The sequence below is a fragment of the Schistocerca piceifrons genome, chromosome 2 (assembly GCF_021461385.2).
Source record: "Schistocerca piceifrons isolate TAMUIC-IGC-003096 chromosome 2, iqSchPice1.1, whole genome shotgun sequence".
Taxonomy (NCBI): domain Eukaryota; kingdom Metazoa; phylum Arthropoda; class Insecta; order Orthoptera; family Acrididae; genus Schistocerca; species Schistocerca piceifrons.
The window spans coordinates 4,037,253-4,054,160 of record NC_060139.1 but is presented as its reverse complement, the minus strand read 5'-3'; the positions used below and the strand labels follow the sequence as shown (position 1 = coordinate 4,054,160).

Below are 16,908 nucleotides of genomic sequence, written 5' to 3'. Positions count from 1 at the left end.
CCATAATCTGATTTCATCTCTCTTATTAGAAGTCCGCTGTGCCACTTGTCAAGCACATAACACTTATGCAAAATAGAGTGCAGAAGCCACATATGGAGAGTATGAACGGATCAAAACAAAGAAAGCTTCAAATACACACATCAGCCTGGGGTGGAGAGTAGGAGCAATACTGATATAAGAAAGAAATTCATGTTTGAAACACCAATGCGGAGCTGCATGAATACCATTTTTATTGACAATTAGTTTCAATTATTATACCATTCTCAAAACAGTGTAAAAACAATTTTGCTTGACAAGTGTTACAAGGATAAAAGTTTTCATCATTGTTATGTCATATATGGGTTGAGAGTCATCATATCACCTTTCACTTCATTGCGTGTGAATTTTGTGTGGTAATCATGACTATCAAACCAATTATAACTTGTATTCTGCTATTACACATGAGTAACGTGTAAAGCTTGCTAGACTGAACCTCACTCTCACTATCCTCACATGTTATTTATCCGTATTAGTAGTCACGGGTATTATAAGCAAGACAAAGGATTATTGGTATTAAAAAAAATTATTTTTTTATTTGCTGCAGTGGTTCAGCACTGTCCCTCAAAATATTCAGTTATAGGAAACCCTGGGCAGAAGTCTGTTTCAAACATTTAAACACAATGACAAAGTTCAAGATAGAGTTATGCACTCCATATGGTGGAAGACAAGTGTCTGCTTATCAACTGCTGGAACAAGAACAACTGGAGCAGAACCTCAGAAATTTAAAGAAAGTTTGCCCTTCCAGATAGATAAAAATGGCATATCATTTTTCCATACATTCTACCAGAACTTTCCTTAACATTTCAGTACAACTTATAATTCTTGAGTCAGGGTCCCAAGTGACTTCACTTTTCTTGTAACATTCACAAATCTTCTCTACATTCTGGTCATTCTTTAACTGCCTTTCTCTTCTGACAAACGATCTGTCACTCCTAGGGGCTCGAGGTACAGCATATTAGCTACCTGATTTGACACTTTTCATTTGTATTCAAAGTTCTAATGTTACTGATGGAAAACCAGTGAGCAGAGAGAGTGTGTGTAAAGAAGTTACGCAGATAGCTAAGAAAGGCACAAATCTTTGGAATGTACACATGAAAAGGATGAGAAAAGAATGTAAATTAAAAACAATCTTGAAAGGCTGGCCCGTTACACTGCCACCCTTGCTTACACTAAATGAATTGTGTGATCATTACTAACTATATGTTGCACTACAATAATGGGAATTCTTGAATGAAACCAGTAATGAGGAAAGATAACCTATTGCCTGCAGTTGATGAATGTGTGGTGTACAAAAAGAGTAATACACAAGATTGAAGCAGGTTTTGTACAAGCTATTGATCTTTTTACAGGTTGAGAGAAAAATACACACACACACACACACACACACACACACACACACACACACACACACACACAGAGAGAGAGAGAGAGAGAGAGAGAGAGAGAGAGAGAGAGAGAGAGAGAGAGAGAGACGGAGGGTGGGGGTGGGGGGGGGGGGGGGTCAGTGTTGCCCCTTACACAACATTTACTCTCATAATATGTATGGCATCTGCCTCATCTGATTCTCTCATTCACACACGACTAACCTTTCTCTTTCCTGACTCCCAATTGTCAGTTAAATAACTTGTCTTATTTCTAGCTCATCATTACAGTATTTTCTACAGGCCTGTCTTCCTTAGCCCAAAACATAAGTTCAGCCATGTTTGACTCGTAAAGGACCTTCCTTCCCTTACTTCTTCTTTACAGTGGTCACATTTCTTTGCCACACGACTGACAGAAAGCTGAAAGCCCACACAAAACCTTGTTTAAAGCAGTTCCAACATCCACCCAACCACAATCCTCCTTCCCTTCTGCTCAGTTATCTCCTGGTAACCTTTCAGAAGGTCCTCACTTCTAACCTGGCCTTGCCTTCCCTTCCTAAATCCCTCTCAAGTCAGTCCAGTATCACTCCTATGGAACACACATCCACTGTGACCTGAAAACCAATCCAGACCTTATCATCCTCCCCACAGAGAAGGGTTCCACCACAGTGGTCATGAATCTGAGGATCTCTGCCAACCTTCTGACACCTGTACATACAAGTATTATGACCAAGATCCCAAACAAGAAGTCCAACAAAACCTCCAGCAACTCTTCATGGCATTAGGTCCATCCCAAAATCTGACACCTGAATCTATATCTCTTGTCACATTGGCAGCACCCCCACCCAGCCCTCCCACACTCCTATCTTTATCTACTCCCCAAACACCACAGACACAAGACTGAGTGAGGTGGTGCAGTGGTTAGCAAACTGGACTCACATTCGAGAGGACGATGGTTCAATCTTGCATCCGGCAATCCTGATTTAGGTTTTCCGTCATTTCCCTAAATCGCTTCAGGCAAATTGTGGGATGATTCCGCTCACAGGGCAAGGTCAACTTCCTTCCCCATCCTTTCTGAATCCGATGAGACCAATGACCTCGCTGTTTGGTCTCTTCTCCCAAATCAACACCAAACCACAAGACTACTGGCCTCCCTACTAGTTGTCCCATTGTGAGTGGCTACAATGCTCCCACGGAATGAACGTCTGCTTTATCCATCAACAGCTCCAAACTATTGTCTGTAGCCTCCAATCTACATTCAAGAAACCACTCACTTCCACTGACTTTCCACAGCTCCTGTCCCATTACCACCAGATTCTTTGATGGTCACTGTAGATGTGATGTCCTCATACATCAACATTCCCCACGCCCATGGCCTTGAGACTATGGAACATTACCTTTCCCATTGTCCGCCTGATATCTAGCCATCCACATACTGATCCACAATTATTTAACTTTTGATGGGCAAATCTCAACACCTATTCCCAATTCTGCTTCACTTGCTCACTGTCTACTCAGTGGCCCACCTTCCTCGATGTCAGTCTCCACCTCTCAGATGGCTCCTTAAATGCATCTGTTCACATCAGGTGCACCGACCACTACCACGTGTACCTCCTCTTTGACACCTGTCAACTGTTCCATGTCAAATAGCCTCTTCCTTACAGCCCACCACCTGTGGATGCCACGTCTGCAATGGAAAACTGGAGTTGTTGAAATATAACAATAACATTACCAGAGCCTTTACTGACAGATGGTATCCTACCCACCTCATCCATAAAGATCTCCAGCGCCATGTCCTCTTCTGGCACGAGTAACTCTGTCAACCAGACACCAACCAGCTGTCTTCTGAACAGCCAGTATCATGATGACCTCGGAAACCATATCCTTCCACGATCACTCGACTACCTCTTGTTATGCCCTAAGACATCTACCCAAAATCCTGTCCATGTCACCTGATGTAGTGTTCTGCCACCCAACCTCCTTGTTCATTCCTATTCCAATCCTGCTCCCAACCCTGCACCCTGTGGCTCAGTCCCTTGTGGTCAACCAAGGTGTAAGACCTGCTCCATACACCCACCCACCATCTCCTACCATAGTCCTGTCTCATGAATTTCCTATCCTATAAAAGGCAGGACCATGTGTGAAAGCAGCCATGTTATATATCAGCTGTACTATAATTACTATGCAGCATTCTATGTGGGCATTACAAGTAATAAACTGTCTAGTCGCACGAAAGACTACTGCTAAACTCTGGCAAACCGCAAACCATCCAGTTTCCGAACATGCTGTGCACCACAACACAAACGACTTTAACATTGTTTCATTACATGAGCCATTGGGATATTGCCTTGCAGCAGTAGTTTCTCTGAACTACACAAGTGGGAAGTTTCTCTATAGCATATCCTGTACTCTCGCAACTCCCCTGGCCTAGACCTCCACTAACCTGTTGCCCACTGCCTCACCTTACCTTTTCCCTTCTCTCTTCTGTCAACACCACTCCACTGTCCAGATCATGTGCTGGCTTCTCCCACTACTCTTCCTCACCTCTCTCCCCCAAGTGGGCATACCCCTCCTCTCTCTCAGTTGCTCTTTCTCCCTCTCTCACCCTCTCTTCCTTCTACGCTCTCTCCTCTTCTCTCCCTTTCTCTCTCCCCTCCCTGTCTCCCTCTTCATCACCACCTTAATCTCCTTTTCTCCCCTACCTTCTACCCCCCTCTACTCCTCTTTATCTCTTATATGCTCTACCCTCTTTTGAAATCATTTCATCTTGTTATGTAGCCGCTGAGTCATCTGTCAAAAGATTCACCTCACACTATACCACTAATCCCTCCTTGCCTCTTGCAATCTTCCCAACACTGTCCTCATCTCCATCTGCCCAGGTGACTATTGCTTTCAACAATCGATAATCAGTTGTCAGTCTCACTGCAGCTATGTGTGCATTTGGGTGTCTGTGTGGTTGTGTGGGTGAATGTGTGCACTTTTGATAGAGAAAGAGGAATAGCTCAGAAGCTGGAGTGAATACTGATTCCTGTTTCATCTCTCCATGTGCCACACATCAGTCAGCTATAAGTGAATGGTTGTCTTTCCTATTTTTGTGTATTATTCCATCCAGGAATTTCATCAGATTTTATGTCTTTGTTTCCATGACTTTCTTCCATATCTTGTAATAAGTTTGATGTCTGTTCCATTTATTCTGTTAATTACAGTTTTATTGTTCACTTTGATGTTCAACAGCATCTTACACAAAGCTTTCACCAGCATTTCAACTCCTGAAATGTTTCATGACTCAAAACAGTGACTTGGTCAAAACCTAATGAATATCCATATATTTTTACACAATCATTTTTATACGAGGGTAATCCCAAAAGTAAGCTCTCCTATTTTTTTTATAAGTACATAGACCTGTTTATATCTACAATGGTTTACATCAGTTTACAGCTTGAACATTTAGCTATTTTTCAACATAATCACCATTTCTGTCGATGCATTTTTGTAGATGCTATGGCAGTTTTTGTATGCCCATATCATACCAGCTCGCCGCCTTGCTGTTCATAAAGTTATGAACCTCTTCTTTCACCTCATTGTCGAAGCTGAATCGCTGGGACCACAATTAATTTTGACAGGTACTGTGAGACTCTGTAAAAACTCAAATGGGCAATTCAGAACCGGAGAAGAGGAATGTTGAGCAAGGGCGTACACATTCTCCGTGACAACGCTCGCCCACACATCGCTCGGCAAACCGTTGCTCTCCTGCAATACTTTCATTGGAACATAATCACCCACCCACCCTATAGTCTTGACTTGGCGACCAGCGACTATCACCTGTTCCCTAGGTTAAAAGAACTTGGCCGGAAAGTGATTCAGCTCCAACAATGAGGTGAAAGAAGAGGTTCATAACTTTCTGAACAGCATGCTGGCAAGGTGGTATGACATGGGAATACAAAAACTGCCACAGCATCTACAAAAATGCATCAACAGAAATGGTGATTATGTCAAAAATAGCTAAATGTTCAAGCTGTAAACTGATGTAAACCACTGTAGAAATAAACAGGTCTATGTACTTATAAAAAAATAGGAGACCATACTTTTGGGATTACCCTCGTAGCATTTTCTGTATAAGTTGCTTTGTTGGATGTATTTAAGTGAAAATATTGTGTCACAAGCAACAGAGACTCAGGTACATTCACTGACTACAATACACTGGATTTACATATTATAAACCTGTGTCTTGAGAAAGTCAGCCAATATAACTGTAGATATTTACATTTGTTACTAGGAAAATTGACTCCCCAGAAACAGTATGTCATTGTTTATCCACTGTTAATTCTGAGCTGAAAGCAAAAATTTTGGTGGGAGTGCAGGGTCAGAAGTGGTTGGGGGAGGAGGGTTGAGAAGATGTCATGATGTTTCATTTAAAGTGACTGTAATGGACAAATTGACTGTAATGGGCAGTCCTGCTTTTGACATAATATATTATGACTGTGTGAGTAATGAGATGTCTGTATAACAACATGTTAAAAGTAAAAAAATCATGTAAAAGAAGATTGCTTTATAATTTTTAATTTTATACTTACTTATTCCTTCCAGCCTTTTGATATCCTGGGCAGTTCTAAGATAAATCCCACGTATTTTGTAAAATAGTGGACCAACAATAATAATCACTATGAGAAAATAGTAATTCACAGTGACAACCATGACAAGTATTCCAGTCATGACAAGAAAAACCTGCAGAAAACATAAGGGAAACATGTATTTTAGTAAAAGGAAATAATTTTTCATTATTCACAGATATCTTTAGTGGTAGTTCTTTCATATGTCTTCCCAGGTTTCCTATAGAACAAAATCATATAATTATTGATTTGGTGCTATCTGCTGCTAGAAAATTGGTTTTAATCAACTAAGAAGGACTATAGTCAGAGATGACAGTGATCAGACTCTTCTCAAAGCAGATGTATTCACAAGACAAGTGCTTCTGCTTTCAGTGAGTCATCTCCTTTATTCCTAAATAATTTGTGATTTTAATTTTTGTGATTTCCCGGGAATGTATGGAGGTTGGATAAAATGATATGAGCACACTATTTTTAACATATCATTTATGGAACATGTTTTCTAAGTTAACACAGCACTGACCTTGCCTTTCATTTTACATTTCTTTTAACATCCCTGGAAGCATTCTGAGTTCCTAGTGTAGGTCTAATGATTGCAGTGTTCAGATGATGTAACATTATGGCAAATTTTTCAGGTTTCCAGTCAGGCCAAATTGTCACTGCCTGTTCTCATGATTACATACAAGGGAAAATTTAGACTGAAGCGGTTAGTAGAAGAAAAACTAAACTCTCTGGCAGAGATAGAAGGGTAACAAACACAAGTGTTACTTTTACAAATTAGATCTCCTAAAAAATGACCGCTGAGCTCAATATGCATCTAGCGCAGACATTACATTAAACCCAGAATGACAAGACTACACAAAAACATTCTTCGTGAAGCTGTCATTTCTTGCGCAATCATGTGCACACAAAGAACAGACTGTAGGGGTTCAGGAAGTACCAATGCTGTACTCCAGCCTTACGGAAGCATGCAGAATAATAAGTCTACTATTCCAGGTTTTGCTTTAGCAGGGTGTGTTTGTGTATGAAGGACAGCAGGAGAAGTGTCCAATACATACTGTCTTTTCCAAACACGGAGTATAGTGAATCTTTGATAATAATTCTGATAGACACAATTTTCTTTCTCTCTTATGAACATTTCATCAAATGCTGTTCCAATTTGTTGAGCCCTTCCGAATAATAGGAATTGTCCAAGTCTGCAAAATAGCTGGCAAGTAGGAGACGAGGTACTGGCTTGTGAAGGCGGGTTGTGAGTCGTGCTTGGGTAGCTCAGTTGGTAGAGCACTTGCCCACGAAAGGCAAAGGTCCCGAGTTCGAGTCTCGATCTGGCACACAATTTTAATCTGCCAGGAAGTTTTTGCAAAATAGCTATTAGTTCCTGCAATCACCACCTCATTTGAATAAAATCTTTGTCCCACCAGCCATTTCTTCAAATTGGGGAACAAATAGTAGTCCAAGGGCGCCAAGTCTGGAATATAGGGGGGATGTGAAACGAGTTGGAATCCTATTTCCATTAATCTTGTGACCACAACTGCTGAGGTGTGTGCTGGTGCAGTGTAGTGATGGTAAAGGACTTTTTTTGTAGTCCAATCACCAGCATTTTTCTTGCAGCTCAGTTTTCAAATGGTACAATAACAACGAATAATATGCACCTGTAATAGTTTTACCCTTTTCCAGGTAGTCAATAAGGATTATCCCTTGTGAATCCCAAAAGACAGTCGTCATAACCTTTCAGGCCGAAGGAATGGTCTTTGCCTTTTTTGGTGCAGATTCTTCCTTGGTAACCCATTGTTCAGATTGTTCTTTGGTCTCAGGTGTATAGTAATGTATCCATGTTTCATCCATAGTGACAAAAGGATGCTTAAAGTCCTGCAGATTCTTCCTGAACAGCTGCAAACCATCCTTGCAACATTTCACGCTATTCAGTTTTTGGTCAAGCGTGAGCAATCGCAGAACCCATCTCGCGGATAGCTTTCTCATGTCCAAATGTTTATTCAAAATATTATGTACCTATTTATTTGAGATGCCCACGGCACTAGCAATCTCACACATCTTAACTCTTCTGTCATCCATCACCATATCATTGACTTTATCAATGATTTTTGAACAAGGTGTCCAGAACGTTCAGCATCACTTTTGCCCATATGGCCACTCTGAAAATTTTGAAACCACTTATAAACTGTTTTAATCGAAGGTGCAGTAATGTTTATCAAGCTTCTCTTTAGTCTCCCGAGGCGTTTTGCCTTTCATAAAGTAATGTTTAATCACCATGTGAAATTCTTTTCGTCCATTTTTTGACAATCACTCGACTTCCTTGATTCACACGAATGCCAGTCACAAATAAATAGACCAAAATGGCTGAAACTTGGTGTGCGTTGTTTCCAAAGATGCTACTAGCGAAACATGACCTTGATACGCACCGGTGGTGCCATCTCTTGGACTTTGCACGGACTTTTCAAACGTCCCTCATAAGGAGAGAGGGAGATGGAGAGAGAGGGGGGGGGGGGGGGCGGAGGGAGAGAGAGAGAGAGAGAGAGAGAGAGAGAGAGAGAGAGAGAGAAAGTGGATTTAGTGTATTCAGCATAGACTCATGCAGTCAGTCTGTCATTGTAATTATATAGCTGTAAACATGATCATCATTCTTCTAGAAACCTAGGTGCAATAAATGAGTAAATTCTTAAACAACAACTCATCCTCTTCTCTGAAAATAAAATACAAGCTGTTAATGGAAATTTGCATGCCAAAAGCCCAGCACACTGTTTGGTCCCCTTGCTGAAGAAGAAAGCCATGCTGCTTCAGACCTGCTGAGATGGACTTCAACTCATCAGAGTGATCAAAAGAACATGTGGCACTGGCAAACAGTTGACTTTACCAGTCACAGCTGCACTGTATTATTGAAGTGCAGCTGAAGAATGAAACTTCTCATTTCATTCCGTGAAACCTTTTATGACTGTGTCAGTCATTCTGTCAATTACAAATGGAGTAATGGAAATCTGTGAATGTTGTTATGTTCTTTGGAGATGCTTCTGTCATGGCATGGACACTACAGTTCAGCTACTGCATTTATCAAAAATTCTCCTAATTTTTCCCATACTTCTTTCTGTCTTTAATAGTTTTTAAAATAAGTTTTTATTTTATGTGAGGCTTCCTGGGGTTGGTCAGCATTTGAACCATCATGGTTGAGAAACAGGCTGTCTTCATAGGTGACCTGAAGCAGCAGTAATGTGATGCTGTTTCCTGTGCTCATAAGAAACAATGCTTCTGTCTCAATGAGATACTCAGCAGCCCTATCCAGGGAATGTGCTGACAGAGTCCTAAAGCACATCATGTGTTACTGTCTAAAATCTCATTTGTGCTACTGTTTAGAGCCACATTGTCCAGAACATCTTTAGGAGACAAATAAAAGGGAATTATTGTTGCCATGTCCACTTATCTTCTATAGTAGCAACACCTTCTTTGCTTGTGTTGATAGATAAAGGTGTGCCGTATCATCATCTATGTGGATGTGAACAGTCCCAGTTTGTCCTCTTGTGTACTGAATGCATTAATATTCTACTGCAGTAGGGAAAGTGTTCTTTCCCCTCTCCCCATTTTTTGCAAGATGGCAAGCTTATGGAGTTGGAAAATAATTTGTATAAGGGAGCTGATGGTTCACTTATGAAAAGTTAAAAATCTACGGACTACTGACAGAGTATTGTCTTATGTGGAGCCAGTTCAGTATAGTCTGATCATTTCACCCCAATGGACCTATGACATTTTTCCTTTTTCTGTTGCAGGTTTGCAGCTGACCACAAGGTAGCTTGAAATACAGTTTCCAGTTTTTCTGAATCCATATTTTTCTGCCATAATCCAAAAATTTAATTTTGTAAATATCTGGTGATTTGTGATAAGAGATATTGAAGTCTTTGTATTTTAAGACACAGTGTGTTTGCGTTATGTCCTTTCCAATTAATCTTATCCCAATTCTGGATTAATGAGCTCTCATGGATACACATTTACAGATTCCCAAATCCACAGATAAGATGGATGTACTTAAAAAAATTATATAGTATTTTATACAGAAGTGCAGGTCCATGGTTTCCCTTGATGTCTGAGGCACAAAAAGTGTCATTTCATTTAATCTCTATTGTTAGCTGTTCACTTAAACTGATGCCAGTGAACTGCAGGTTGTAATATTACAAGCAAACAATTGTTCTTAAAAAATAAGTAAAATAGCGTATACACTGAAGCACCAAAGAAACTGGTATAGGCATGCATATTCAAATACAGAAATATGTAAACAGGCAGAATACGGCACTGTGGTTGACAGTGCCTATATAAGACAACAAGTGTCTGGTGCAGTTGTTAGATTGGTTACTGCTGCTACAATGGCAGGTTACCAATATTTAACTGAGTTTGAACGTGGTGTTCCAGTCGGTGAACGAGCTATGGGACACAGCATCTCCAAGGTAATGATGAATTGAGGGGTAATGATGAATTGAGGATTTTCCCATACGACCATTTCTCAAGTGAACCTTGAATATCAGGAATCTGGTAAAACATCAAATTTTCGACATCACTGCAGCCCGAAAAATATCCTGCAAGAACAGGACTAATGATGACTGAAGAGGATCATTCACCATGACAGAAGTGCAACCCTTCTGCAAATTGCTGCAGATTTCAATGTTGGTGTCAGCATGTGAACCATTCAATGAAACATCATCGATATGGGCTTTTGGAGACAAAGGCCCACTCATGTACTTTTGGTGACTGCACAACACAAAGCTTTACATCCCACCTGCATCTGTCAACACCAACATTGAACTGCTGATTACTGAAAACGTGTTGCCTGGTCGGATGAGTCTCGTTTAGAATTGTATCGAGTGGATGGACGTGTATGGATATGGAGACAGCCTCATGAATCCATGGAGCCAGCATGTCAGCAGGAGAGTGTTCAAGCTGGCAGAGGCTCTGTAATGGCATGGGTTGTGTGCAGCTGGAGTGATATGGAACACTCAATACATCTAGATACGACTCTGACGGGTGACACGTACGTAAGCATCCTGTCTGATCACCTGCATCCATTCATGTCCATTGTGCATTCCAACGGATTTGAGCAATTCCAGGAGGACAATGTGACACCCCACACTTCCAGAATTGCTACAGAGTGGCTCTAGGAACACTCTTCTGCATTTAAACACTTCTGATGGCCACCAAACCAAACTCCCCAGACATGAGCATTATTGAGTATATCTGGGATGCCTCGCAATGTGCTGTTCAAAAGAGATCTCCACCACCTCATACTCTTACGGATTTATGGACAGTCCTGCAGGATTCATGGTGTCCATTCCCTCTAGCACTACTTCAGAAGTTAGTCGAGTCTATGCCATGTCATGTTGTGACACTTCTGAGTGTTCGCGGGGGCCCTACACAATATTAGGCAGATGTACCAGTTTCCTTGGCTCTTTAGTGTATGTTGTTGTTGTTGTGGTCTTCAGTCCTGAGACTGGCTTGATGCAGCTCTCCATGCTACTCTATCCTGTGCAAGCTTTTTCATCTCCCAGTACCTACTGCAACCTACATCCTTCTGAATCTGCTTAGTGTATTCATCTCTTGGTCTCCCTCTACGATTTTTACCCTCCACGCTGCCCTCCAATACTAAATTGGTGATCCCTTGATGCCTCAGAACATGTCCTACCAACCGATCCCTTCTTCTGGTCAAGTTGTGCCACAAACTTCTCTTCTCCCCAATCCTATTCAATACTTCCTCATTAGTTATGTGATCTACCCATCTAATCTTCAGCATTCTCCTGTAGCACCACATTTCGAAAGCTTCTATTCTCTTCTTGTCCAAACTATTTATCGACCATGTTTCACTTCCATACATGGCTACACTCCATACGAATACTTTCAGAAATGACTTCCTGACACTTAAATCAATACTGGATGTTAACAAATTTCTCTTCTTCAGAAACGCTTTCCTTGCCATTGCCAGCCTACATTTTATATCCTCTCTACTTCGACCATCATCAGTTATTTTGCTCCCCAAATAGCAAAACTCCTTTACTACTTTAAGTGCCTCATTTCCTAATCTAATTCCCTCAGCATCACCCGACTTAATTAGACTACATTCCATTATCCTTGTTTTGCTTTTGTTGATATTCATCTTATATCCTCCTTTCAAGACACTGTCCATTCCATTCAACTGCTCTTCCAAGTCCTTTGCTGTCTCTGACAAAATTACAATGTCATCGGCGAACCTCAAAGTTTTTATTTCTTCTCCATGAATTTTAATACCTACTCCGAATTTTTCTTTTGTTTCCTTTACTGCTTGCTCAATATACAGATTGAACAACATCGGGGAGAGGCTACAACCCTGTCTTACTCCCTTCCCAACCACTGCTTCCCTTTCATGTCCCTCGACTCTTATAACTGCCATCTGGTTTCTGTACAAATTGTAAATAGCCTTTCGCTCCCTGTATTTTACCCCTGCCACCTTTAGAATTTGAAAGAGAGTACTCCAGTCAACATTGTCAAAAGCTTTCTCTAAGTCTACAAATGCTAGAAACATAGGTTTGCCTTTCCTTAATCTTTCTTCTAAGATAAGTCGTAAGGTCAGTATTGCCTCACGTGTTCCAGTGTTTCTACGGAATCCAAACTGATCTTCCCCGAGGTTGGCTTCTACTAGTTTTTCCATTCGTCTGTAAAGAATTCGTGTTAGTATTTTGCAGCTGTGACTTATTAAGCTGATAGTTCGGTAATTTTCACATCTGTCAACACCTGCTTTCTTTGGGATTGGAATTATTATATTCTTCTTGAAGTCTGAGGGTATTTCGCCTGTTTCATACATCTTGCTCACCAGATGGTAGAGTTTTGTCAGGACTGGCTCTCCCACGGCCGTCAGTAGTTCCAATGGAATATTGTCTACTCCGGGGGCCTTGTTTCGACTCAGGTCTTTCAGTGCTCTGTCAAACTCTTCACGCAGTATCATATCTCCCATTTCATCTTCATCTACATCCTCTTCCATTTCCATAATATTGTCCTCAAGTACATTGCCCTTGTATAGACCCTCCATATACTCCTTCCACCTTTCTGCTTTCCCTTCTTTGCTTAGAACTGGGTTTCCATCTGAGCTCTTGATATTCATACAAGTCGTTCTCTTATCTCCAAAGGTCTCTTTAATTTTCCTGTAGGTGGTATCTATCTTACCCCTAGTGAGATAGGCCTCTACATCCTTACATTTGTCCTCTAGCCATCCCTGCTTAGCCATTTTGCACTTCCTGTCGATCTCATTTTTGAGACGTTTGTATTCCTTTTTGCCTGCTTCATTTACTGCATTTTTATAATTTCTCCTTTCATCAATTAAATTCAATATTTCTTCTGTTACCCAAGGATTTCTACTAGCCCTTGTCTTTTTACCTACTTGATCCTCTGCTGCCTTCACTACTTCATCCCTCAAAGCTACCCATTCTTCTTCTACTGTATTTATTTCCCCCATTCCTGTCAATTGCTCCCTTATGCTCTCCCTGAATCTCTGTACAACCTCTGGTTCTTTTAGTTTATAACCCTGTAGTCACCTGACCAGAAGTCTTGTTCCTCCTGCCACCGAACTTCACTAATTCCCACTATATCTAACTCCAACCTATCCATTTCCCTTTTTAAATTTTCTAACCTACCTGCCCGATTAAGGGATCTGACATTCCACGCTCCGATCCGTAGAACGCCAGTTTTCTTTCTCCTGATAACGACATCCTCTTGAGTAGTCCCCACCCGGAGATCCGAATGGGGGACTATTTTACCTCCGGAATATTTTACCCAAGAGGACGCCATCATCATGTAATCATACAGTAAAGCTGCATGCCCTCAGGAAAAATTACGGCTGTAGTTTCCCCTTGCTTTCAGCTGTTCGCAGTACCAGCACAGCAAGGCCGTTTTGGTTATTGTTACAAGGCCAGATCAGTCAATCATCCAGACTGTTGCCCTTGCAACTACTGAAAAGGCTGCTGCCCCTCTTCAGGAACCACACGTTTGTCTGGCCTCTCAACAGATACCCCTCCGTTGTGGTTGCACCTACGGTACGGCTATCTGTATCGCTGAGGCACGCAAGCCTCCCCACCAACGGCAAGGTCCATGGTTCATGGGGGGTATGATATCAAAATATGATATCAAAATATGATATCAAAATGCTCATAAAGTACTGTATTCTTTCACTTGACCTGTCCTATATTACTGAACCCTATTGTACAATCAACAAAATCAAATAAAATACCAAATCAGATCAATGAATAGTGAAAGAAATGTTATGTAATACTTGTTTATTTTGCATGTACAGCTCAACAAAAACTTATGGATGACATATTCTGAAAAATTTCAACATTGCTGACATGAGTATTCCCACCATTAAACGTTTTCAAACAAAAGTACTGATACAACATGTATTGCAAAAATTTGTGTCAGCCTCCCTTTTATGCTGTCTGCTGCACATTCTCTTCTTCAGCTGAGGCAGCTCCTTTTGACAGAATGGTTGTGACATCATTGTTACCATGTCTTTTCATTCAATACGTATTCTGGATTACTCATGGTATCACAATTAAATGGGAATTCCTCATGTAGTTCTGGTTCTATTGGCATGCAATTCATGTTCACAACATTTCGAATGAACTGGTTTGACACGAAGCTTCAAATTAAAAGTTATTTTATGCTCATAGCATGTTATTTTATACACATGGGCATTGTCAACAAAACGAACTTTCATAAAAAAGTGAAATAAAAATTGAATAGAATGCATTTATTATTTATATTGAATGATAGAAACAGATTTGGGAGAACAAAATCTTCATCTGATTTCGTCAAGGCAATGCCTTTGGGAAGTAATCAACACATCCTTACAGATGTTTTAATTAATTCATAAGAATTTAATCATCATTTTAAAGGAAAACTAGTTGCCTGATTTGAGTTCTCTTGACGTCTTACTTTGAATGAGATAGCTCAGATGACTTGAGTAGCTACATTTAAAATGTGTCAAAATGCAAGAGGAACAGTGCTTTCACATCAGACTGTTACCACAGTGCAAACAAAAGGTGAGTCTGATTTTCAAGAAATTTTAGCAATATTAGGCACAATTTCTAAAATGAAACCAAAAGCAAAAATTTAAATCACATGATGACAGCTGATGGAGCAAATATAAATAAAATGATCTATATGAAGGGAGACAAATAATTGTAAGCAACTTGTTGATGCACGAAAATTTAAGTTCAAAAGAATAAAGAACTTGTAGTTGGAAGTAATCAGTCAAAGGTCAATTGGGTGTATGCAGTCAATCTGTCATTATGGAAGAGCAATGAATTTGACAGAATTATAACTTCGTGTGTGTCTCACACAACTGATCAGCATTTAACCATATGTTTGCTTGTTCCACTATGGCCAGGGGATTGTGCATATGGGTGTCTATGTGGTTGTGTGTATGAATGTGTATACTATCGCTGCAAAAAGAGCTAATGTGAATGCTGTTTACTGTTATATGCTGTTGTGCCCCACACATCAATCCACTACTGGTGAGTGGCTTACCTTTCCAATATTTTACACATTGCTTCATCCAGGAATTTCCATTTTTGTTATTTTTACAATTACTTTTGTAAAGCAGTCAACAACTTTTGTATGATAATGATGCATCATGAACACGATGCAAGATATATAAAAATTAATAACTCACTGACTACCATAACTCTGCTTGATTCCATATGAAACTACATTGGTAATAACTGACAGCGATGAATAGATACAAAAGAACGTGGTGTATCTCCCACTTCTCTTTCTTATTTCCTAGAAAAAAATCATCATTATTTATGGAATACTACAGAAGTGAAATTTTACCTGGACTGCATCAAGCAAGGCTTGTGGTAACATTTCATCAATGGCTCCCATGTCTTTAGAAAATCGATTCAGTACTCGACCTTTAAGACAAAAACAAACAATTTGTTTTACATTGCTGCTGCATTCAAACACTGATTGTGAATTTAAGAACACTAGCATGAATTTGAAAAAGCAAACACTGACAAATGTAGAAATCTGCATTACTCGCAGCAGTAAACATGACCTATATGAGATTAACTTTGAAGGCAAAAGTGTGAGAGGACATTAACAAATAATTTACTTTGTAGGAGATTTCATATTTCTCACACAAAGCTGTTATTTGACTTACATTTTTCACATTTCTGGGGAACAGTAATTTCTCACACACCATTGAAAATCTCATGATATAAAGGTTATATCTGCATGTAAAATATAAAATAAAATTCCGCAGAAAACGGAATTGATTTCAACAAGTGCAAGATGAGCAGTTTACATTCATTTTGCTTCAAAGATTATCAAACAGGATTACTACAAGTTCTAGAAATCAGGGAAATTAGGGAATATCAGTAAATTTCAATCAGGGAAATCAGGGACATTTGAAAAAAACACTGGAAAAATCTCATTTTTGTCTCAGTAAATGTAATGGTTTGTTTACTGAGATGTCAAGCGTCATCGCTGGCTGGGTGCAGCTGAGAACGTGAGTCACTGCCCTACTCTCTCATTCTTACTGCTTCTCCCCTTTCTACCACTCCCCTCAGCTTGCAGTCAGTGCTATCACCACTTCTTGCTGCCAGCCTGGCAGCTGCTAGCAAGAGACAGGGGGGCACGAGGAGTGGTTTGTTTGGATCTGATTCTCTCAGAGACTGTTGACACAGCGGCCGGAGATGGCGGTTATGTGTGCACGAGTTGTGTCTGAGTGAGTGTGTGAATGTGTGTGTGTGCTCTCATTTTCTGACAAAGGCTATGGCCAAAAATTAAGTTGTAAGAATGTGATTCTCTTTTCTTTTGTGCCCGTCTGTGGCTCAGTGATCATCTTTACGGTGAGTTGCTACCTATCCTCATTAGTATTG

At 40.3% G+C, this 16,908-nt stretch overlaps 1 protein-coding gene across 4 annotated transcripts in view; it reads right to left on the bottom strand.

Moving 5' to 3' along the window:
* Nucleotides 1-16,908, bottom strand: part of LOC124774888 (ATP-binding cassette sub-family C member 4-like) — a 365,241-nt gene that overhangs the window by 63,453 nt on the left and 284,880 nt on the right. For all 4 annotated transcript variants that reach the window (XM_047249542.1, XM_047249543.1, XM_047249544.1 and 1 more), the window contains 2 exons: nt 15,860-15,939; nt 5,975-6,125 (listed from right to left, as the gene is read on the bottom strand). In XM_047249542.1, the coding sequence (XP_047105498.1) occupies nt 5,975-6,125; nt 15,860-15,939 (231 nt within the window). The remainder of the gene's footprint in view (nt 1-5,974; nt 6,126-15,859; nt 15,940-16,908) is intronic.